This window comes from Pseudochaenichthys georgianus, chromosome 2, assembly GCF_902827115.2.
Source record: "Pseudochaenichthys georgianus chromosome 2, fPseGeo1.2, whole genome shotgun sequence".
Classification (NCBI taxonomy): Eukaryota; Metazoa; Chordata; class Actinopteri; order Perciformes; family Channichthyidae; genus Pseudochaenichthys; species Pseudochaenichthys georgianus.
The window spans coordinates 11,896,362-11,919,255 of NC_047504.1; the positions used below are offsets into that span (position 1 = coordinate 11,896,362).

A 22,894-nucleotide genomic window follows, 5' to 3' on the forward strand; every position below is an offset into this window, starting at 1 on the left:
CTCTTCTCCATCAACATGTGTCCCCTCTTCTTCACGTCTCTTCTACATCAACATGTGTCCCCTCTTCTTCATGTCTCTTCTCCATCAACATGTGTCCCCTCTTCTCCGTGTCTCTTCTACATCAACATGTGTCCCCTCTTCTTCATGTCTCTTCTACATCAACATGTGTCCCCTCTTTTTCATGTCTCTTCTACATCAACATGTGTCCCCTCTTCTCCACGTCTCTTCTACATCACCATGTGTCCCCTCTTCTCCACGTCTCTTCTACATCAACATGTGTCCCCTCTTCTTCATGTCTCTTCTCCATCAACATGTGTCCCCTCTTCTCCGTGTCTCTTCTACATCAACATGTGTCCCCTCTTTTTCATGTCTCTTCTACATCAACATGTGTCCCCTCTTCTCCACGTCTCTTCTACATCACCATGTGTCCCCTCTTCTCCATGTCTCTTCTACATCAACATGTGTCCCCTCTTCTTCATGTCTCTTCTACATCAACATGTGTCCCCTCTTCTTCATGTCTCTTCTACATCAACATGTGTCCCCTCTTCTTCATGTCTCTTCTACATCAACATGTGTCCCCTCTTCTCCGTGTCTCTTCTACATCAACATGTGTCCCCTCTTTTTCATGTCTCTTCTACATCAACATGTGTCCCCTCTTCTCCATGTCTCTTCTACATCAACATGTGTCCCCTCTTCTCCATGTCTCTTCTACATCAACATGTGTCCCCTCTTCTTCATGTCTCTTCTACATCAACATGTGTCCCCTCTTCTTCATGTCTCTTTTACATCAACATGTGTCCCCTCTTCTTCATCTCTCTTCTACATCAACACGTGTCCCCTCTTCTCCATGTCTCTTCTACATCAACATGTGTCCCCTCTTCTCCATGTCTCTTCTACATCAACATGTGTCCCCTCTTCTTCATGTCTCTTCTACATCAACATGTGTCCCCTCTTCTTCATGTCTCTTTACATCAACATGTGTCCCCTCTTCTTCATCTCTCTTCTACATCAACATGTGTCCCCTCTTCTTCATCTCTCTTTACATCAACATGTGTCCCCTCTTCTTCATCTCTCTTTTACATCAACATGTGTCCCCTCTTCTTCATCTCTCTTCTACATCAACATGTGTCCCCTCTTCTTCATGTCTCTTCTACATCAACATGTGTCCCCTCTTCTCCATGTCTCTTCTACATCAACATGTGTCCCCTCTTCTTCATCTCTCTTTTACATCAACATGTGTCCCCTCTTCTTCATCTCTCTTCTACATCAACATGTGTCCCCTCTTCTTCATGTCTCTTCTACATCAACATGTGTCCCCTCTTCTCCATGTCTCTTCTACATCAACATGTGTCCCCTCTTCTTCATGTCTCTTCTACATCAACATGTGTCCCCTCTTCTCCATGTCTCTTCTACATCAACATGTGTCCCCTCTTCTTCATGTCTCTTCTACATCAACATGTGTCCCCTCTTCTTCATGTCTCTTTTACATCAACATGTGTCCCCTCTTCTTCATCTCTCTTCTACATCAACATGTGTCCCCTCTTCTTCATGTCTTTTCTACATCAACATGTGTCCCCTCTTCCTCATGTCTCTTCTACATCAACATGTGTCCCCTCTTCTCCATGTCTCTTCCACATCAACATGTGTCCCCTCTTCTCCATGTCTCTTCTACATCAACATGTGTCCCCTCTTCTTCATGTCTCTTCTACATCAACATGTGTCCCCTCTTCTCCATGTCTCTTCTACATCAACATGTGTCCCCTCTTCTCCATGTCTCTTCTACATCAACACGTGTCCCCTCTTCTTCATGTCTCTTCTACATCAACATGTGTCCCCTCTTCTCCATGTCTCTTCTACATAAACATGTGTCCCCTCTTCTCCATGTCTCTTCTACATCAACATGTGTCCCCTCTTCTTCATGTCTCTTCTACATCAACATGTGTCCCCTCTTCTCCATGTCTCTTCTACATCAACATGTGTCCCCTCTTCTCCATGTCTCTTCTACATCAACATGTGTCCCCTCTTCTCCATGTCTCTTCTACATCAACATGTGTCCCCTCTTCTCCATGTCTCTTCTACATCAACATGTGTCCCCTCTTCTCCATGTCTCTTCTACATCAACATGTGTCCCCTCTTCTCCACGTCTCTTCTACATCAACATGTGTCCCCTCTTCTTCATGTCTCTTCTACATCAACATGTGTCCCCTCTTCTCCATGTGTCTTCTACATCAACATGTGTCCCCTCTTCTTCATGTCTCTTCTACATCAACATGTGTCCCCTCTTCTCCATGTCTCTTCTACATCAACATGTGTCCCCTCTTCTCCACGTCTCTTCTACATCAACATGTGTCCCCTCTTCTTCATGTCTCTTCTACATCAACATGTGTCCCCTCTTCTTCATGTCTCTTCTACATCAACATGTGTCCCCTCTTCTCCATGTGTCTTCTACATCAACATGTGTCCCCTCTTCTTCATGTCTCTTCTACATCAACATGTGTCCCCTCTTCTTCATGTCTCTTTTACATCAACATGTGTCCCCTCTTCTTCATCTCTCTTCTACATCAACATGTGTCCCCTCTTCTTCATCTCTCTTTTACATCAACATGTGTCCCCTCTTCTTCATCTCTCTTTTACATCAACATGTGTCCCCTCTTCTTCATCTCTCTTCTACATCAACATGTGTCCCCTCTTCTTCATGTCTCTTCTACATCAACATGTGTCCCCTCTTCTCCATGTCTCTTCTACATCAACATGTGTCCCCTCTTCTTCATCTCTCTTTACATCAACATGTGTCCCCTCTTCTTCATCTCTCTTCTACATCAACATGTGTCCCCTCTTCTTCATGTCTCTTCTACATCAACATGTGTCCCCTCTTCTCCATGTCTCTTCTACATCAACATGTGTCCCCTCTTCTTCATGTCTCTTCTACATCAACATGTGTCCCCTCTTCTCCATGTCTCTTCTACATCAACATGTGTCCCCTCTTCTTCATGTCTCTTCTACATCAACATGTGTCCCCTCTTCTTCATGTCTCTTTTACATCAACATGTGTCCCCTCTTCTTCATCTCTCTTCTACATCAACATGTGTCCCCTCTTCTTCATGTCTTTTCTACATCAACATGTGTCCCCTCTTCCTCATGTCTCTTCTACATCAACATGTGTCCCCTCTTCTCCATGTCTCTTCCACATCAACATGTGTCCCCTCTTCTCCATGTCTCTTCTACATCAACATGTGTCCCCTCTTCTTCATGTCTCTTCTACATCAACATGTGTCCCCTCTTCTCCATGTCTCTTCTACATCAACACGTGTCCCCTCTTCTCCATGTCTCTTCTACATCAACACGTGTCCCCTCTTCTTCATGTCTCTTCTACATCAACATGTGTCCCCTCTTCTTCATGTCTCTTCTACATCAACATGTGTCCCCTCTTCTTCATGTCTCTTCTACATCAACATGTGTCCCCTCTTCTTCATGTCTCTTCTACATCAACATGTGTCCCCTCTTCTTCATGTCTCTTCTACATCAACATGTGTCCCCTCTTCTCCATGTCTCTTCTACATCAACATGTGTCCCCTCTGTGGAAAGAGACTCTGAAAGTTTCAGGAACAAAGATTTTCTCTCTTTTTGATCCATTTCTATAAAAACCTGTCTGAAAATGAGCTGATCAGATTTTGGCCACTTTATGATGTCATAACGATGTGTTGTCTTGAGTAACCATTAGCCAATCAGCAACCAAGGTACCCCCCCCCCCTCCTTATCACCTGAATCTCCTCTAGAGCTCCATTGAGTTCTTTGTAACCAAGTCTCTCTCAGAGGAGCGTGGGGAGGGGCTGCTTATTTTCATCTGAAGTAGCAGACAGAGAATCAGCACTTTGGAAACAGGGCTGAAACAGAGGGGATTATGGGTAATGCTGCAACGATCTGTTTGGTGTTTCAGCCAATCAGAGGCAGGCTCTGTATATGTCCTGTGATAAAGTCATGACATCAGGATCATAGGGGAGCTTTAGAGCAGTGAAATCTCCACGTACCTGGCAGCCGGTATCAGTGACGTCAGCACAGCCGGTGAACTGACAATCCGTCCGGCTCACACAGCGCTTGGTCACAGACACGCTGTCTCCACGGCTGTCCATCACGTGCAGTGTGTGACAGTATCTGGCATCTGGAAGACATTTTAAAATCTGGATTATTCTACCAGCAGGCATTTTGGGAAGTGCATTAACTCCGATGCAAACAGGGAGACACCGATGTACCTTTTGGACAGTAAACGTCCGGCGCCCAGCGATTACACTCATAGTTGTCTGCCGCGTCTTCACACGTGAAACACTTGAAGCTCCCAGGGTGAGGAGTGGCTGTGGAGGACAGAGATTGTGATACATGCAAAACATACAAGGCAAGAGACCTAAATAATAATAATAGATTACATTTTTATAGCGCCTTTCAAGTGACCCAAACAAAGAAAACCAGAAAGGAATGGTTTGATTGCTGCTTTCATCCGTTGTGTTTTACATTTTAAGTTATAAAACAAATCAAGATAACAATTGCTTTCTTTCATTGCATCAGGAATCTATGAGTTAGATTAAAAGAATCAAGAAGCAAGGGGGGGGGGAGCAAATAACGTTGAAAAGAAGGGATGTTTTCAAGTCATTCCCCAAAAGTTAGCATCAATCTAGTTGCCTTGACGATAACACAATTGTTGTTTTTTTAAATGGCTTTTGGATTGTTTCATAAAATAATATCTCCGAGTATTCCAATGCAAACCAAGAGGGGGGGGGGCCTGATGTGTGTAAATTGTTTTAATATCTTAATACAGATTATTCAAAGTACTGCAAAAATATGGGCAGTTTATAGAATGACTTCCAGCGCCCGGAATACGTGTCGGATAGATATTAAAATATGCTCTTACTTGAGGGGTGCAGCTGGATGATGTCCGTCATGGTGAAGTCCCGGCATTGGACAGTTTTCAGCCAATCGGCAATGTTGGTCATCAGCAGGACCCAGGCCACGGTTGGCCAGGCCTCCATCTTTGTCCGAATGTTCCTTCATGCACTTGGGTAGACACGCCCTGCAGAAGAAGGGGATCCCAAGCCACTGACATGAACCACATAGGATAGCTTTCAAATGAATGTCATATTTTCGCTGTTGGATTGAATGGAGAATAAAAAAACATACGTGTTCTTTAGAGAAAAGCAAAGTCGTGTGTTGTAGTGGAAATACATTGTGTATAGGAGTGATCAGCTGTGTGTGTGGCTCATGCTGTGAACACGCTTCATTATTTAAATGTCAAAGGGATCCCTGCCAGGCTGCACAGGAAGTGACACTCGAACATGAGTTATGCTTCAATTACGAAACCTGCATTGCCCTCTGGGAATTCAGCCATTAGTCCTACTTCCCAGATGGGGTCTTCCTCCGCTATGCATCGGGCTATTCCTCGCTAAGCGTCTGTATTGTCCTTAACGCCGACTCCCTTTTAAAGTGGAGATTTCACCGGTGGTTTCAAACTAGGAGAATCAACAGTAAGCCAGCATCCCTCTCTATGAGACCGACTTCGTTGAGGAATGTAGTATCCTGTAAGCCGCCGTGTTAATCCGTTTAAACATTGCTTAATCAGCTGCAACTACGGTCGTGTTTACGTGGCAGGAACTCCATGTGTTCCAGACTACAAAGGAGAAGTCAGCGACACACACATACTGTAGAGATGAACTTGACCACCTCATGCAGAACGTATTACAGCTGATCACGGCACGGTGACGTTTATCGTTTCAACACCGATGTGGGTCGTTGTGGATCATATGTTATGTTCACCTTAATGTCTGCCTCGTGCTATTCTATTCTCTGTGGTCTTAATTTGAACTTTCTTGTGAAGCACTTTCTGAATTGTATTCCTGTGAAAGGTGCGATACGAAATAAACGTATTATTTATTATATTATTTCAGTAAAAAAAGTCCTGTATTACGAACAGACTTCCATTAGATGTCATGTTTTTAAATATAATAACATACAGTTCACTCTCGTTTGGATTCACTGAGACGTCTCTAAATGAATTATCTACCAGATGACCTGGTTCGCCCGGGAACTAGTGTACGATCAGCCGTGAGTTCAGATGCCACCGACTCCATCGACGCGTCTCCCCGAGGCGTTGTGCTGACTGAGTAAATGGTTGTTTTTTTAGCATTAGGCACGCCCCAATAACACTGATCCATAGCTGTGCATAGAACCTACAGGATACGGTGTGCATATGGGAATAAATCAGGTCAACCAGATGAAACACGTAGACAATGTGGGTTTTATATATAGCCGTATAACACATTTGGAATCTAGCTTGTTGAGTCTACAAACGTCCTTACCTGATATAGTATGATTTAATTAAAGAGAAGCCTTTGAGTGTATTTGCTTGCATTAACGACGCTCCTCAGCTCTACTGTATGGCTCCTAATTGTATTCTGTATGCTGAAAGGGAAACTTGGGATTAAGCTCTCCAGCTTTGAGCCGTCTGGGAGACGCGAGGCCTCGCCTGGAGTGAGATCTGGAGTGCGGGGATTAGATACAATGGCTCCGTGTTAGAACTGCAGAGGGGCTATATCACCGAGGGTTCAATCAGCGCCGACCCACTCCTTCTGGGTCGCGGCGCGGAAGGAATCTGAAGGAGGGCCGGTCTAAATCTTCCTCCCCCCCGACTACAGAGGGTAACGTTGGCAGATTGTGAGTGTACGAGTTGATGACAGTATTTAGAAGAGACAGTTTTCTTTAATGTAGTTTCAGCTATCGGAACACGAGCGTCCCACTTTGTCCAGAAACAAGTTTCGCATCAACAGGATTGGCTGTTAACTAGTTTCCCTGCAGAGTTGTAAATCAGACTTCAGAAGGTCAGAGGTTACGCCTCGTCACTGAAAATATGCTTAAATATATATCTGCTGTCAGAGTTATCATATTTACGGCGCGCATGAATGAGCCAACACATTGTAAATAATATTGGGAGTCATCTTGATCCAAAATCAGACGGCAAACAACGTTTCTTATCGCACTGATTTAACATCTATCCAGTCTACATTTCCTTTTTGTTGTTTTAGTACTTTTATCTAGTGTTTTTTTGATGGGAAGCATTGGTGTGTTGTGATGTTAAATAAAGATACTATTAGGCTATTGTATTGCTTTTGTGACACTTTCTTTCACGGGTGATGCTTGTGGTAATTGCCGGTACACATACAAGTCTGATGTTGTAATGTTACACTGGACACGAGGAGCACTTAAACGCACCAGGCTGAGAAAAAGAGAAATGGTTTTAATACCCCGAGGCCTCTGCAGTTGTTCCTTCTGTCACACTTAAATGCATCACATGGTAAAACAACATCGGCAGCTTAAGCCAAAAATGTTCCTCGTCGTTCGACCCCGAACATCAGAGCCGAATCGAGTGTTTAAGAAATCACTAGGACAGTTGCAAACCGATCTGGGTGAACTTAACTCTGTACTCGAAGGTTAATTACTCCAGGTTTGTCATGCGTGTCTAAAGAATACAAGAGTCGGGCCACCAGGGTCGCCTTTGAAGTCCAGCCGATATCCAGCCGCTCAGATGGGCCAGACCCATATGGCAGGGGCTTAACGTCTGACATACCACTGCTCATGGTGAGGGTTGCTGAAATCTTTTTTACTAGGCAGCTAAAAGGCTCAAGGGTACACTGTATGGAAAGTACACTATTCACCGTACACGTGCACATGTTCCGGACACACAAAGGGGAACAGAGTGCATTAAGGGAATTCTACTGTCTTTAGTACAACCTCCTGAAAACCTATTCTTCAAGGAAGTGTTTGGATGTTTAAGTAAAAGCAGAAAACAACTCTTCAGGAAGTTATAGTCCAGAATGTAGACTGATTTATATCACTGCTGAAGTACCGCATAAGCTATGTTTTGATAACTGTTGGAGGTGAAGCTAGGATTTTATGAAGAGCACGTGTTTTTATTTACAATCTGAAACTGTAAACTAGCTGTTGTTGTTGTCAAGTAAATAGAACTTTACTAGATTACATTTGTTATCATGAATAATGTGGACAATAATCACAAACAATGCAGAGTAGCAAATACAACTCGTGCACGTGTAGACTGCATGTATTTCATTAGTATTATTATAAAAGATTATATGTATATTTCTGATGCAAGATGCATTTTAAACCTCACTTCACATACATTATAACAGACTAATTCATTAACACGCGTATTTCTCAGCACTTTAAACCCCAAGTTATTAAAACACAACAGAGGTGTTCACACTGTGATATACTAACATGTTACTCACAGAAAAATGACTTCAAACGGAATTTAAAAGTGGGTTTCAATGATGTTATCGTTAAAAGAACATAAATTAGCGCACTCACTAACCACTATACGTGACATTTACTGATGCATTAACATTGACTCGGTATGCAAACTGACTTTATATTTTAACTCACCGGCTTTATTTCCTCGATATGCCCGAAGGAGCGTGCTGCTCGGATGGAAATACTACACTGTGCTGCTGCTCAGCGGACAACTGCAGGAGGAGGGGGCTGCGACGTCACGGGTACGTCACTTCTAGTCCCATCAGCAACACTGCAGCTGGATCAGTAATATATTTACATTTTAAACACGTTTTGTGGATACCACCAGTAGGTAAGCATTGTCATAAGTATTTCTCCATTGCTCTACTTGAGATGCATGATTGATGAGGCACTTATTTTCTTGAATTCTGCAAAATATTTGACTTTTTTCTGCAATCACCCCCACCATTGAATGCTATGAAACAACTAGGCTACATATTTAGCATTCACTTAATTGATTCTAGGCAAGGCAAGTTTATTTATAGCACATTTAAGCAGCAAGGCAATTCCTATACACAACACAGTGGGGAGATTTTCTCCAGGGAGTGCTGTGGGGTAGCTTGACGTTTGACGGGTCATGGAGTCCCATCATCATGGGCCGATGTTGACGTCAAGTCCCCTCCCAGATAGCAATTGCCTTTGGGCCGGATCCGCACGAAAGCCTTTAGATCCGTTTGTAGCTCACACACGTGTTTTGACTGTGGGCCAGATCCGCACCAGATAGAGCTTTCAGCCTAAACATCCCATTTTGCAAGCAGTGCAGTATTTTTGCTGGTTTACAGATTTGGCCCAGATCCGTGTTTGAGCCGCAAGCGCCAGAAATCATTGGGATGGAACAAATCAAAAATAATATGGGGGTGTAATGTCTTCATATATTTCTTTGATTATTGAATTGAAACATTAAAATAAAATAAAATATAACATTGAAAACTAAAAACTTAACACAAAAATAGTCTCCTACAGTAATGTGGCATTGTACGATTGAATTAAATATTAAACGATAGATTAATATTTTTTCATTACGCTAATGCCCACTGTCCATAATCCAAGTAGCCTACTCTGACAGCCAACGGTCGCAGGCGGCACCTTCACTCAAGGAATTCAAGTAAGTATAGCCAACATTTTTTGTATTTGTGGTTGGTATATATATGTATTATATGTGTATGTATGCGTCGATTGATACGCAAGTGACTCAAAATGCTGAACTTTTTGGTCAAAACTCTGTTAGTTGATCATAGTTTAGATAAGCTAACGTTAGCATTAGCCGGTGGATAGGATAGCCGAGCAAGTTACAGCCTTGAAGAGTTAATATTAATTTAACGGTGGAACAGTATGTCAAGTAAAAAAAAGAAGAAGCAGGATTAATGTATAACTTTAATATTGAACTTTTAATTCGAATAGTGACGTTAATGTGAGTGGAGGCATTGTGCTTTTAAAGGCGGGCTCAGATGGTTTGCTGAAGACTCAATTCAGCATTAAACTTGGTAACACACAAACATAAGTTTAACTTGTAGTAAATGTAGACGTCGATATAAATGACTTATGCGAGTATGTTTCCATCCCCACATGCGTATTAAATATTACATTTCAATTTGTATATTTTATATTTCAAGTATTTGCTTTTTACTGATCTTGGTGGGCATAAGTTAGCCTGAATGATTCACAACATTACGTTAGTAAATCTTACTTAAAATTAATTAATTATGAGAAATGAACCATTACCCAGAAATGTTAAGCCACTTTTTGCGCTTCTTGATTCGTGTGTTGCTCGTTCACCAAAGTTAAATCTGCCCTGTGAAGCCGCCTTTTCTGTGTCATGGAGTCATCGATTTACTTCAGCTTTAAGATTCGCTGTCATGTGTGTCCTTGTAATGTGCTATATGAGTAAAAGACTGCACATGTGGAGGGTGTGCTTGTGCATGTGGGGGTTGGGTAATCGAGAAAGGGCATTTGTTCAACTGTCAATTTGTACGTATCCTATGGATTCAGTATTTGTTAATATTGTTTGTGCATCAAAACTTGAATGTGGCACTACATTTAGCAGAATGTGTGGCTTTAATTGAATTTTAGTTTAAAAAATGTGCTGTGAAAGGACCAGCCCCGAAAACGGAGGGGGAAAAAGTATGCACACAATAGTTACAGTTATTGGTTATAATCATAGACTGAATATATAAATGGACGTAGGGTCCGTGACGTCACCCATAGGATTCTGCAGAGTTGCCGTGAAGCCCTTAGTAGGCGGAGTCGGCCACTAACGGCTCGACAGTGACGTCAGAGTCTAACTCCCGCCTTCTCCCGCCTGCTCCAAATAAGGGCAAAGAGGCGGTGCTGAGGCGGAGCCGAGATGGGACAGGGCGGGACCTGCTGCCACCGAGCGTGACGTTCCAGACCTAGCTCAGGCTAAGAAGCTAAGCTAACATGCTCTATTCAGTATTAAGCTAACAACCTATGCTAACAACCCAGCTTGCGGTCACTGCTCCTCGTTCCCGGCATATTCTGAAGGTAAGATACCCTGTAACTTTACAAAACTTGTCCTTTTGATTTAAAGGTTCTTGAACCTACACTATACAATTGTTTTTTAAGTGCTTCACCGTTTTTCTAATATAAATGTCATTTGTAACTAAACTTTGTAAACTAGCAGAGATATGGCCAGTGTTGCGTGAATTAAATGTGATTAATGAAATACGACTGTAGAAAAAGAAAGGTGCTTTTATATTGATTAAAACATTTTTATTTATTTCAGAATTAAGAAAAAAGAAGATCCACGCCAAACTGCACAACCTGTAAGTTGATGGTCCTGGCTTACTTTACAGGACTTCAGATGGTTGACATTACACACAAACATACTATACATATACATGTATGCACAATTGTAGATAAACAGCACACAGTATATAAATATATATATATATATATATATATATAAACTGTGTGCTGTTAATCTGTTTTTTGTGGTTTTGCTCTCTTGTTACTTTTAACCATACAGGTGTGATTTCATAGTTATTTTGTATGTTATTGTCAAAGGAACAAAATGAGCAACCCTTTATTTGATGTTCCTCATGATCTGAAGCATTTGTTACTCTCATTTATTTTCCTCCCATAGTGACTGTATGGATAATCGGGAGCTATGTCCGGCGTGGAGCCCAGAGAGCTACAGAGACCATCGGCAGCAACCTTGGCCTCGACCTGAGGGTGTGCTGGTTCGGTTGGGGTGGACTGTGCTGGAGAGGTGTCCTCCCTTTCTTTTCCTACTCCCCGCGAGGAAGAGCAGTCCCGGATGTCCTCCTCATCCACTGTGGCGGCAATGACTTGGGGGATGTGCCCAGTGTTCAGTTGCTGAACCAGATGAAGGAGGACCTGGACCAGCTTCACCATCGGCACCCTGGCTTGAAGATCATGCTCTCCCAGAGGCGCCGGTGGAGGGCTGGTGCAAATCCTGTCAAAATTGACAAGGCCCGGAAGTTTGTTAACAGTGTTATGGCTACTTTTGTTCATAGCCTAAATGGTGCCATTGTTGACCACTCCAACATTAGACATGACAGTCCTGGGCTGTTTTTGCGAGATGGAGTTCATTTCACCCCTAGGGGAAATGATATTTTTTTTAAGTCACTAGCCAATTGCCTGAAAGACCACCCCCAAAGACTGTGAACTGCTAAAATGTCAGTATCACTGTCTTTGGATTTGGCCTTTAGAGTATGTATTCTAAGGCCCTTGCTAAGCCCAGACTGTTTTTTGTTATTTGATTTGTTAAAATAATTATGTATTTATGTAAATATTGAAAATAAATTACATTCATATTTTCACTTCTTTTGTCTACTGCTTACTGAAAATGTTAGCTGTCACATCCAAATGGGACTATCAAATGAAAGGATAAGCTTACCATACAATACAGAAAACATTACAAATTAAGGCTAAAATCTTTTCCCAAGCCGGAGCAGTCTGAAAAGAGTCCCAAGTTTAAAAACACAAATCTTGACAATGAATACTACGCTGTCATTTATCATGACAATGCAAACAACAGGAAGGTCTCCCCTAGTCCCATGTATGTTGGCATCAATGTCATAAGCCTACCATAGAATGTAATTATGAAGTGAAATACCCACAATCCCTACAGGGTCGTAACGTCACAGAAGATAATACCTTTTAGAGAGTTTCTAAATTGTTCAGTATGCAGATAAATATTTGTTTTACAATAGAAACATTTTTCTCCATAAATGTTCCCACATGTTGTGAGCATCAACTTTAAATCTTTTGTCAACAAATAAAAAACATCTTAATTTCCTTTAGGACAACATTTTGTTTATAACATCACTACATTAACAATAAGCATAGGCAAATGATAACTGTCAACATTTAAGATTGTGCTTTTACTCTTTATTTAATCAGATCTATTTACATTGAAAATGTGATAAAGCCACATTGAAAGTTACATCTTGCATTTTATGAAAAGTAAAGGTTTCGAATCATTTTATGACTTAAGTACACGAGAAAATAAATTAAAGATGTGCAACAACTGTATCAGTAATTAAAATGATATAACTTATGCACAGGCTTGGGAGGGCTACTTGCCAAAAACACAACCAGTAACTTCATGTGAGTATCAAGATATAAAAGTAATGTAACCTGATAACTTTCTTTTTCTTTTGGATTACCTCAATATCAAATGTAATGCAAATAAACACAGGAGAGAAGAAATATTAATATGATTTTTTTACTTAAAATGTATAATATAATACCATATAGCAGATTCAGGCAGTAGGTGTATAGATTCACAATTAGTATTAGTATTATCCTACAGAACAGTACGGCTTCAGAGAAGAGGTACCATTTGATCATTTTACATATATCTGCTCTTTTTAGGTTTTGAATAAGATTGTAATCCTGAGTTTCCCTATTATTAAAAAAAGTAAAACTAATCCGATTACATCTTTTCCTATGTAACTAAGGATTACACTTTCATTTTTCTCAATACGATCCATTACCATCTAAGCCAATACAAGTCATAACTTTTGGAAAATGGTCTTAAGTTATAAGTGATGCCTTCAATCTCTTTCACGTGGAGAAGACATCCCATTGGCCGAGGCGTTGCAACTTCCCTCAAGCGTCCTACATGAAAGAAAGATCACATGTTAGAAATGTGTGCACAAACTATTCAGCATGACCCGTCTTGGTTTAAAGCCCAAGTGTGAGAGTGAACAGAGGCGGAGTCTGCCTGTTTTCCAATTTGTTTTGTTTGTTGGCTGCTGCTACCCAAACCAACATCCTCACAAGCATTGACTGTTGGAATGTCATTACGCTCCACATGTGGAACAACCAAGGCTTCTTCAGGTGTGCCTTGTATCATAATGATATTGCTCTGATCAGCAGCAAGACTGTTTTCACCACTACCATGGTCGACATCTGCAACCTCCTCCTTGCTGTTAACAGTCGAACTAGGAGTGTCACTGACCTCGTCATTGTTACTCACCTGCTTCTCCTTCCAGACTGTTGTTCTTTGGTGAAATAGAAAATGGTGGGCACTGCAGTGTTTTTCAGGCATCTCCTTCCCTAATAAAAATAATAAACAAAAACACATAAAATAACTTTTTGAGGTCTGTAGATATTCAACTTTCTTTTGAATAATGTTGTTTTAAATGTAAGAGTGCATTATAAAAGACAATAGAGGGCCAACATGTTAACTATGCAGTTAATCCATTCAACAATTACGTGTTTCCAAGATTCAGATTCAAAGGATTTATGTCATAGCACATAGGCTACAGTGTAGGAATGGCAATGCAATTCATCTGTCCCGAGCTCCTCCAACAATGCAACAGTTATATAAGACATAAAACAATAAAATAAATTCTAAATTAAATTAAGAATAATAAATTAGTGCAGGCAGAAATCTATATACACGTAAATATAATAAGACATATGCAAGAACAGAATGTAAAGATAAATATTGTATAGTAAAATTAAATCATTTTTTTTTTTACAGTGATAGCTGTTAAGATAAATAAGTTATAAGATGACAACAGATGAATGAATGTTGCTATTAAAATAACGTAAAAAAGGTAATATAATTCATCTGTTTTTAACATAGAGTATGTGGGGGGAAATGGCAATTCTCTATCTATGATAAAGAGTCTTTGCATACATTGAAGAGAAATGTGATGGTTTGCAAACAAATCGATTTCTATGTTTCTATACTTAACTGGCAAAATCTTAATTTGGCCTTTAATCAAAAGAACATTACTCATCACTGATGTGCAACCAGTGCCATAACAATTATTTAGCATTGTATGATGTATAACATGTATTTAATTAGTAACAACAATTTACACTCACAAATGGAACCAAGTTATTATTATTTTTTAAAAGGATCTGTAGCCATGAGTCCGTGCTGAAGGGATGACTCTCAAAGTGTGCACTGCACAGGCGAGAAGAAACGTTGGGGGTCCATGTATTCCTCCGGATGTTCAGCACCCACTGGTCCAGCCTGTCTGGATCACCGAAAGGAAACCTTTATTCAAAAATACATGAAAACCGACCCAAAGACAACAGGAGGGTTAATGCCATATTCACTTAGTAACGCATGAACAACTTTTACAGATATTTCTATATAGTCTGTGTTGGTGAATGTAATCTAGGTTGCACATTTCCTGCTGAAATACATGCATGGGCCTACCAAGTTACTGCGTGGCACTTTGGTTTTGATAAAACAGTGTAGTTCCACTATATAAACGTTACATTCATAATCAAACGAGACAATATGCAAGATAAATAGCTATTTGTTGTTATTCTTAATGCTTGTCATTCACACGTTAAGAAAATAAAATAAGTACCGATACATAGCAGAACAATTGTGGCGATGTTCAGCTTAATAAGACTTGTTCAACATCATGACTAGATACCCAACCTACGATCAGACTCTGAGCCGGTGGCCCAAACGACGACGACGTTACCCTTCATCCCACCACCCTGCTTCAGTAAGTCTAACTATGATGAGTCCGCTAGTGGTGGCACTCCAGTGTTTTTTTTAATTAGTTTTATTGCACACACACTCACGTTTCGTTTATATATGTTGATATGTTCCATTAGCTGCCAATTCTCAGGACCACCAACGACCACAACAACCCTGCCTCTGTAAGTTTACCTTTCATGGCTCCTTTAATGGTGGCCGTTCATGGCTCCACACACACTCACGTTTCGTTTCTATATGTTGATATGTTTCTATATGTTGATATGTTTCTATATGTTGATATGTTTCTATATGTTGATATGTTTCTATATGTTGATATGTTTCTATATGTTCCATGAGCTGCCGATTCTCATGACCAACACCACCTACACGACATCAGCTGGAACACAAGACGTCTGTGGGTGAGACATTAACTGGTAAGAAGTTTCAGCCTAATGTAACAGGTTCATAAATGTATGTATACAATATATGTGTGTGTGCGTGCGTGTGTGTGTGTGTGCGCGTGTGTGTGCGCATGTGTGTTAGTGTTGTCACGATACCAACATTTTGGTTTCGATACCGATACCAAGTCAAGAATTGCGATTCCGATTCTTTTTCGATACTTTTCTTAAAAAAAGGAAAACACGGAATATCGGCTTTAAAATTAGGAATAATAGATGATTTTAGCAGTCAGAACAACTAAAGCAGCAGTGTTACTAAGAACAGAAACGCCAAAGAGTCACATCTAATATAGATATATATAAAAGCATTTATTTTAATTGTGTAGCAGTGAGTTTAACATTTTGGCAGCACTGTTGAGCATTTTGAAAATGTATTTTCATGCCTCTGTGCTTAGTCTTTCTATCTTTATAGCCACTGGTGTAAAGTAACTAAGTTCATAAACTCAAGTACTACTTGGGTACAATTTTGAGATACTTGTACTTTATTTAAGTATTTCAATGTTTCTTTTGCTACTTTGTACTCCACTACAGTTCAGAGGTACATGGTGTACCTTTACTCCACTACATGTATTAATACCTTTAGTTACTTCACGGATGTGGATGAATGATGTGAAATATAATCAACACTTAAATCAGACTTTAGTTCCACCTGGAGTAAATCCACAAGCTACCCTGCAGTATACAAAGTACTTCAGACTAGCTGCACCTCCACCAGCTACCCTGCAGTCTACAAAGTACTTCAGACTAGCTGCACCTCCACCAGCTACCCTGCAGTATACAAAGTACTTCAGACTAGCTGCACCTCCACCAGCTACCCTGCAGTCTACAAAGTACTTCAGACTAGCTGCACCTCCACCAGCTACCCTGCAGTCTACAAAGTACTTCAGACTAGCTGCACCTCCACCAGCTACCCTGCAGTCTACAAAGTACTTCAGACTAGCTGCACCTTCACCAGCTACCCTGCAGTCTACAAAGTACTTCAGACTAGCTGCACCTCCACCAGCTACCCTGCAGTCTACAAAGTACTTCAAACTAGCTGCACCTTCACCAGTTTTGAGAACACTTTCATGATCAATCATTATAAAACATATCAGATATATTATTCTGAAATGGACCAATCTGCACAATGACTACTTTTACTGTCGCTACTTTAATACTTTTAGTTGAGGAACATTTTGAATGCAGTACTTTTACTGTAACAGACTATTCCTACACTCTGGTGCTTCTACTTTTACTGTCGATACTTTAACTATATTTTGATGATAATACTTTTGTACTTTTATTTGAGGAACATTTTGATTGCAGGATTGTTCCTACATTCTGGTACTTTTACTTTAACTCAAGTACAAGACCCGGGTACTTCTACTTTTACTCAAGTACAAGATATATACTTATACCACCTCCGTTTATAGCCTATGAAAAAAACTAATAGAAAACGAAGGCTAAAGCTAACGTTAGCAGATAGTGATGCTAGTTTGCTAGTTACGTTTGCTCAACGATAATATTGCGACAGAAAAACTTTTCAGTGCACATCACGCTCTGCCGCTCCGACAGGGAGCTCTGCTCTGAACACCTGAACCGCCCGTTCACAGACTTCTGGCGTCTTTTCTGTCAACAAGCCGAGGCGCAGCGGCAGTTGCACTCCCACTTGCAGCCATGCTTCTCGTTTTCTCACATGCTCTGGCAGCTAGCGCGTGGCCGCGTGCACGAGAGAGGGGAGGGACTTAGAACGTGCTTGAGAGGAGCGGGACTGCAGGCACGGCTGCAGGGAGTGGAAGCAGAGCGCTGAACACACACGGCTCTTATTAAAACGGCGCTTTTTCACGGGAGTACTTTTCCCCGTCATTCTTAAAGTACCGATACTAATGAAACGGAGGAATCGTACCGTTTTTAACGGCAGGGTATCGCGGTACCTTTCAAGTATCGGTACACCGTGCAACACTAGTGTGTGTGTATGCACCCACACACACACTTATATGCTAGTTTATTAGGTACATCTAGGGAAAGCTAATGCAGTCTATTACAACAGTCCTGCAATAAATACCCCTTCCTGATTTTTGTTGAACGAGTTTAGGAGAGATGGCGATTCAACAGTATGTTATTGCTGTTGATGTATTTATCATATACACTTATGTTGATTACTTTGTGCTGTGCCACTGCAAGTCCTGTTCCTGCCTATTGCCAACGCTGCCTCTCTTTTTCTCGCTTTCCGTTGATGTCCACCATCTATTAGGCAATGGCATTTTCACAGTTACTCCACCTGAAAGACATCCACCATCTATGAGTCCAGATTTCAGTTACCCTGAATTGTCCACATTAAATGGTGAGTTTTTAGTGCAAATACATATCCTGAAGTGTACATGGAACTATTCTAATACATCATTCTCAATGTTAGGCCCACGCACTACCAAAATCAATGGCATCATGAAGTATGTCGACCAGGGGGGGGGGGGGGGAAGTATTTAATGCATGATTTTGTTTCAGTAAACGTATTTCCAATGCGGTTATTCATAGGAAATGTTGACAAGACATTGGTATTTACTCAGGATTCTCGAGTTAATACCAAAGGCTGGTCAACATTTTCTGTGAATAACCATATTGGAAATACGTTTACCGTACTTTTGGGACTATACAGCGCACCTGCATATGAGCCGCAGCAGCTGAATTGTCCGTCTGTCTTGCTCTCTTTCTGTCTCTCTTGGCGTGCTACCTGTCTCACTCTTTTCCGGCCTCCAGCTGTTCCTGCTGGAGCCCGCCCCTTAGAGGTGGCGGGCGCAGACCGGTCATAGAGCCCGTAGCGTTAAAGGTGGTTAATTTTACCTGTAAAACCCATAGATTTAGGAGGTTCCCTAGTGGCCGTTAGCTGTACAAGCAAAATGGGGGAAAAAGTCGCGGCTTATAGTCCGAAAAGTACGGTACTGACAAAAATGTTGATGCGTTGAATACTTATTTTCCCCGCTGTATGTGCATATGCAAAGCTATACTGTAAGAATATTTTTTTTGTTGAACCTATAAATCCTTTAATTCAATGCTAGACAAATGATGGGTGCACCCTGTGGAATACAAAAACATATATATACTGTATATTTCTTAAACCTGTCTTATAAGTATTACAGTCTTTTAGTTTATATGTTTGTGTTGCCAATTTCTTTTCTTATTTATTTATAATCTGCTAATCACTATTGATTTGCCTTTTGCCAAATAGCCAGCGACGGTCGGGACCAAGGAGGCAGGGGTCATTTCACACAATTCCCACAACACCCAGACATGAGCATGTCTTCAGGCCCACATTTAGGCTTGGGGGTGATAGTGGCCCGATTCCCTGCACAGGTAAGACAAATTGTGATAGTATTGTATCTTGAGTTACTCTGCGAATCCAACCCACACACATTTCCCCTATACTTGCATATTTTTGAAGTTTTTAATTTAAGAGTGATATCAAAATTCTATTAACTGACTAAGCATTATATGGTCTTGCCCTATCAAATATGGCCTGTTGCTGCTAGAAAATATTAAGCAGCAGGTCAACCAGTTAGCAGGAACTTTAAACATGTTGATGGCGAAAGTAGGATCAGGCCTGCATGCCCCAACCTACGGGATGCCCGAAGAGTTCCAATTGCCCCTCGACAGCGATGGGGAATTGGAGCGTTTCGAAGAGTGGCTCCGCAACCCTCTAAACGAAAGAAGGAAGACAAATCATGTAAGTATTTTTATGGGACATGTTTTCATATGCTCAATACAAAATGTTAGCCTTGTTTGTCTTTGAGTTTGTTGCAGTAATGTTGACGTGTATATTCAGTTCAGTTTCCATTCTCCACCTAGGCGACTTCGCTCTCCTCTGTTGGAGGGGTGGACACGTGGCACGCAGGATCAATTGGAAGGGAGTAAACGGCAAAAGGGCCTTCAATAAAATGGCCATGAAAATCGTTCTTTTCCGTAAGTGTCTTTCCAAATGTTTATTTCATCATAATGGTGTAAAAAGAATTAGAGTGGAATTAGATTGCATTCACTCAATTTCCATCTTCTCATTTAACAGACACTTCTATCCTACAGTTTAAGCAACAGTTTGTTCTCTTGGAACTGAATCTATTACCTTAATCTTGTCAGCACTTTGTTTCACGAGACTCCCTTAGCCTGTCAATCACTACCTTGTAAGTCTTTCACTTTCCATCTATCTAGACCCTCCAGAAAAACGCGATTCTGCGATCGCAGAATTTACCGCATAATCAGCAAAATGGCGCAGATTTTTAAAAGGCCGCATATTTATCAACAGGCCGCATAATCCCCGCATTTGTCCACACAAAGTTGACTTGACGTGAAGTGATGATGACGATGACGCGACGTCATCAGCTCGCGCATCACAGAAGGTAAACAACACCGTAGAGTGTGGAGCTCACACGAGAGAGAAAACACCAAGATGAAAACATCTTTTCAAAACTGGATTGACGAGGGACCAAACAGTCGTATTTCGCGTACTGGTTAAATTGTATAATGTTAGTTATAATGGGGATTTATTAATTAGCTGCATGTTGTGAGACAATATTTATTTGATAATGCAACAGCCTTTTTTGCGCTTTTAACCACTAAATATATATATAATATACATTATAGCCTGCGTTTTCCCATTTTCACCACAAGATGGCAGCAAATAACAGCAGTACTCCCCTTTGCAATGCAATGTGGCCTTAAAGTAGCCTTCATTTATCATTTAAAGTTTGTTATGTACTTGCCTGCTATATTATTGATTGTGAAACCAGATTGTTTGCAACAAATGATATTGAGTTATTTAGTAAAAAGGTTATTTTCACACTTGTGTTGATATGTATGGGTTTTACAAAAGGCCTAGTATCTAACCTTTCAGTTTGACTGTAAGACATTCAAAAAGAGGAAGTAAACCCAATTAGCACCAAGTGTGTCAGCTGATTGCTCACCTGCATTAATACGGCTGATTAAAAGTGCATTATTAGTACTATCTTCAATCGGGTCCATGTTGACATTTTGCTACCCCAACGTGTCTTATTTTGAACAGTGGATAGAAAAATATCCAAAGTACACATTTAGATGACTTGTTTATCTGTATGAAGATTTTTCCTAGATTTTTCCTTACATAACAGATTTCTATTCGTGAACTAAATGTCCACATATTTAATAAAATAATGGCTCTTTTTTACCCTATTCACCTTGGCTAACCTCCACATGTTGTTCTGAATCAAAGACTGTACTCGACGGTTCCCAGGTGGGAACTGAGGAACAAGGGGACACACGCTCAGCAAAAATCCCCCTCCCTCGATCAATACATTTAAAAAGTAGAAAAGAGAAATAGTGTTTTTTGCTTTCAGAAGTCGTGAAGGACAAGGACAGCTGTAGCAAAGTACATTCTGCTGGCGTACACACATCTCTTTAGCTGACTTAGACAAGCTGATGGGCACTTTCTATGAACAGACAAGATGTGTGTGTGTGTGTGTGTGTGTGTGTGTGTGTGTGTGTGTGTGTGTGTGTGTGTGTGTGTGTGTGTGTGTGTGTGTGTGTGTGTGTGTGTGTGTGTGTGTGTGTGTGTGTGTGTGTGTGTGTGTGTGTGTGTGTGGTGTGTGTGTGTGTGTGTGTGTGTGTGTGTGTGTGTGTGCGCGCGCAACACGTTCTCACTCCCATCCCGTCGCTATATTACGTACAGGGTACCCCTTGCGTCCCATGGACCTTCATAATGCCTATTTTAAGGTTCATTTGGCTTTAAAATGCGTTTTGATCTCATTGAATGCGAGTAATGAGTTTTTATTTCTGATTATTTGTGCAGTACATGTACATGATGTTTAGTTTGCTAGTTATGACGAAGATTACTTCACGAATGTGTACACATTCATGGTTGCTAAGGTGGTTGCTATGGACACTGCAACAGCTCCCAGACCACGTGATCAACAACAATGGCCGACCTTCGTGTTATTCTCGGTGGAAAATGCCTATTTTAAGGTTCATTTGGCCATTAAAATGCGTTTTGATGTCATTTTATGCGAGTAATGAGTTTTTATTTCTGATTATTTGTGCAGTACATGTACATGATGTTTAGTTTGCTAGTTATGACGAAGATTACTTCATGAATGTGTACACATGGTTGCTGACGTTTTTTTGGTGGAAATGTGTTTTTTCACAGCAAAGTCACCCTCTGGACTTGGACTTATTGGGAGAATCTAAAGGCAAGAACATCCCAAATACTCATTTAGGTCTTTATTGTAGACCTTTAGTGTTGTCGTCTGTGAGGAAAACACATGGGGCTCAGAGCCTCGTACTTTTAAAATCTTTTTTTCCTTCTAATTTGTTATTCTTTTCAAAATAACACACTGTTATTTACTCACCAATAACACAATTATCCTTGCTTTTATTTATTGGTTTAATTCCATAATCTCGTTTTTTTTTTGGCGTTCGTCAGGAACTGAATTTCAAAATAAAAATACTTGATATAAAAAGTATACAGGTAATCTTTTGCAAAAAATACTATTTAAATATCAGCAGAAATACATTTAAAAATAAAAATGCTTTTCGTTATTCTATATCGAGTCTTATTTGGCTGTCATTACTTCACATGGGACACTTATTTTGTTGCATTATATGTTTTGTCTCTGTCACCGACCTCACCACCTTCAAAAAACTCACCTCTTCAATCTGGCTTTTAATGTGTGATTGTTTTTGTATTGCTTGATTTTAATTTGACTTTCTGTATTTATTTGTTCTTTTCTCTAAAAGCGCTATCAATATAAACCTTTATTTTGTTGCGTTCTCTCTCTTCACAGGTGAACGACTGATAGGAACTGAAAGTGCCAACAAAAAAATTGAGGAAAAAGCTCCGTTATATTTTAACCATTATGTTTTGAAAGAATTAAAAATGTTTTCTGTATTTGACTTACTCGTTGTGCTGCTGGGCACACACTATCATCGCCACCAGTACAAACCAAACCTAGAATCCGTCTGTATATTCTCAGGGCTTTCTTTAGAGGTGACTGAAGCAACCTTTTAAAGTCCAAAGTACATGAAGCGGATGTGTACATACGCATGTTTTTAAATAGTGTTTGTGATTTAACATACAGCTCTCAAGGGTTCTTAGGATCTCCAGTACCTACTACCTTCATGCACTTAAATAACCTACACTCTAAAA

The 22,894-nt window shown here is 40.6% G+C and overlaps 1 protein-coding gene and 2 long non-coding RNA genes across 3 annotated transcripts; 2 read left to right on the forward strand and 1 right to left on the reverse strand.

Annotated features, from left to right (window-relative positions):
• Positions 1-3,772: 3,772 nt before the first annotated feature.
• LOC117456292 (ly6/PLAUR domain-containing protein 6-like) lies at positions 3,773-8,546 on the reverse strand. Its single transcript, XM_071205045.1, has 5 exons — positions 8,443-8,546; positions 4,904-5,062; positions 4,251-4,349; positions 4,029-4,159; positions 3,773-3,844 (listed from the first exon to the last, which is right to left on the reverse strand). Exons 2-5 carry the CDS (start codon positions 5,019-5,021, stop codon positions 3,773-3,775), a joined length of 420 nt encoding a protein of 139 aa, XP_071061146.1. The 5' UTR covers positions 5,022-5,062; positions 8,443-8,546.
• Positions 8,547-10,707: 2,161 nt separating this feature from the next.
• On the forward strand, positions 10,708-11,534 carry LOC139435339 (uncharacterized). Its single transcript, XR_011644627.1, has 3 exons — positions 10,708-10,851; positions 11,093-11,132; positions 11,453-11,534. It is a non-coding gene; the product is annotated as an uncharacterized lncRNA (long non-coding RNA).
• Positions 11,535-15,238: 3,704 nt separating this feature from the next.
• On the forward strand, positions 15,239-22,636 carry LOC117458941 (uncharacterized). Its single transcript, XR_004553462.2, has 9 exons — positions 15,239-15,317; positions 15,430-15,474; positions 15,650-15,726; positions 17,984-18,073; positions 18,956-19,080; positions 19,257-19,450; positions 19,573-19,686; positions 21,896-21,938; positions 22,533-22,636. It is a non-coding gene; the product is annotated as an uncharacterized lncRNA (long non-coding RNA).
• Positions 22,637-22,894: the final 258 nt, after the last annotated feature.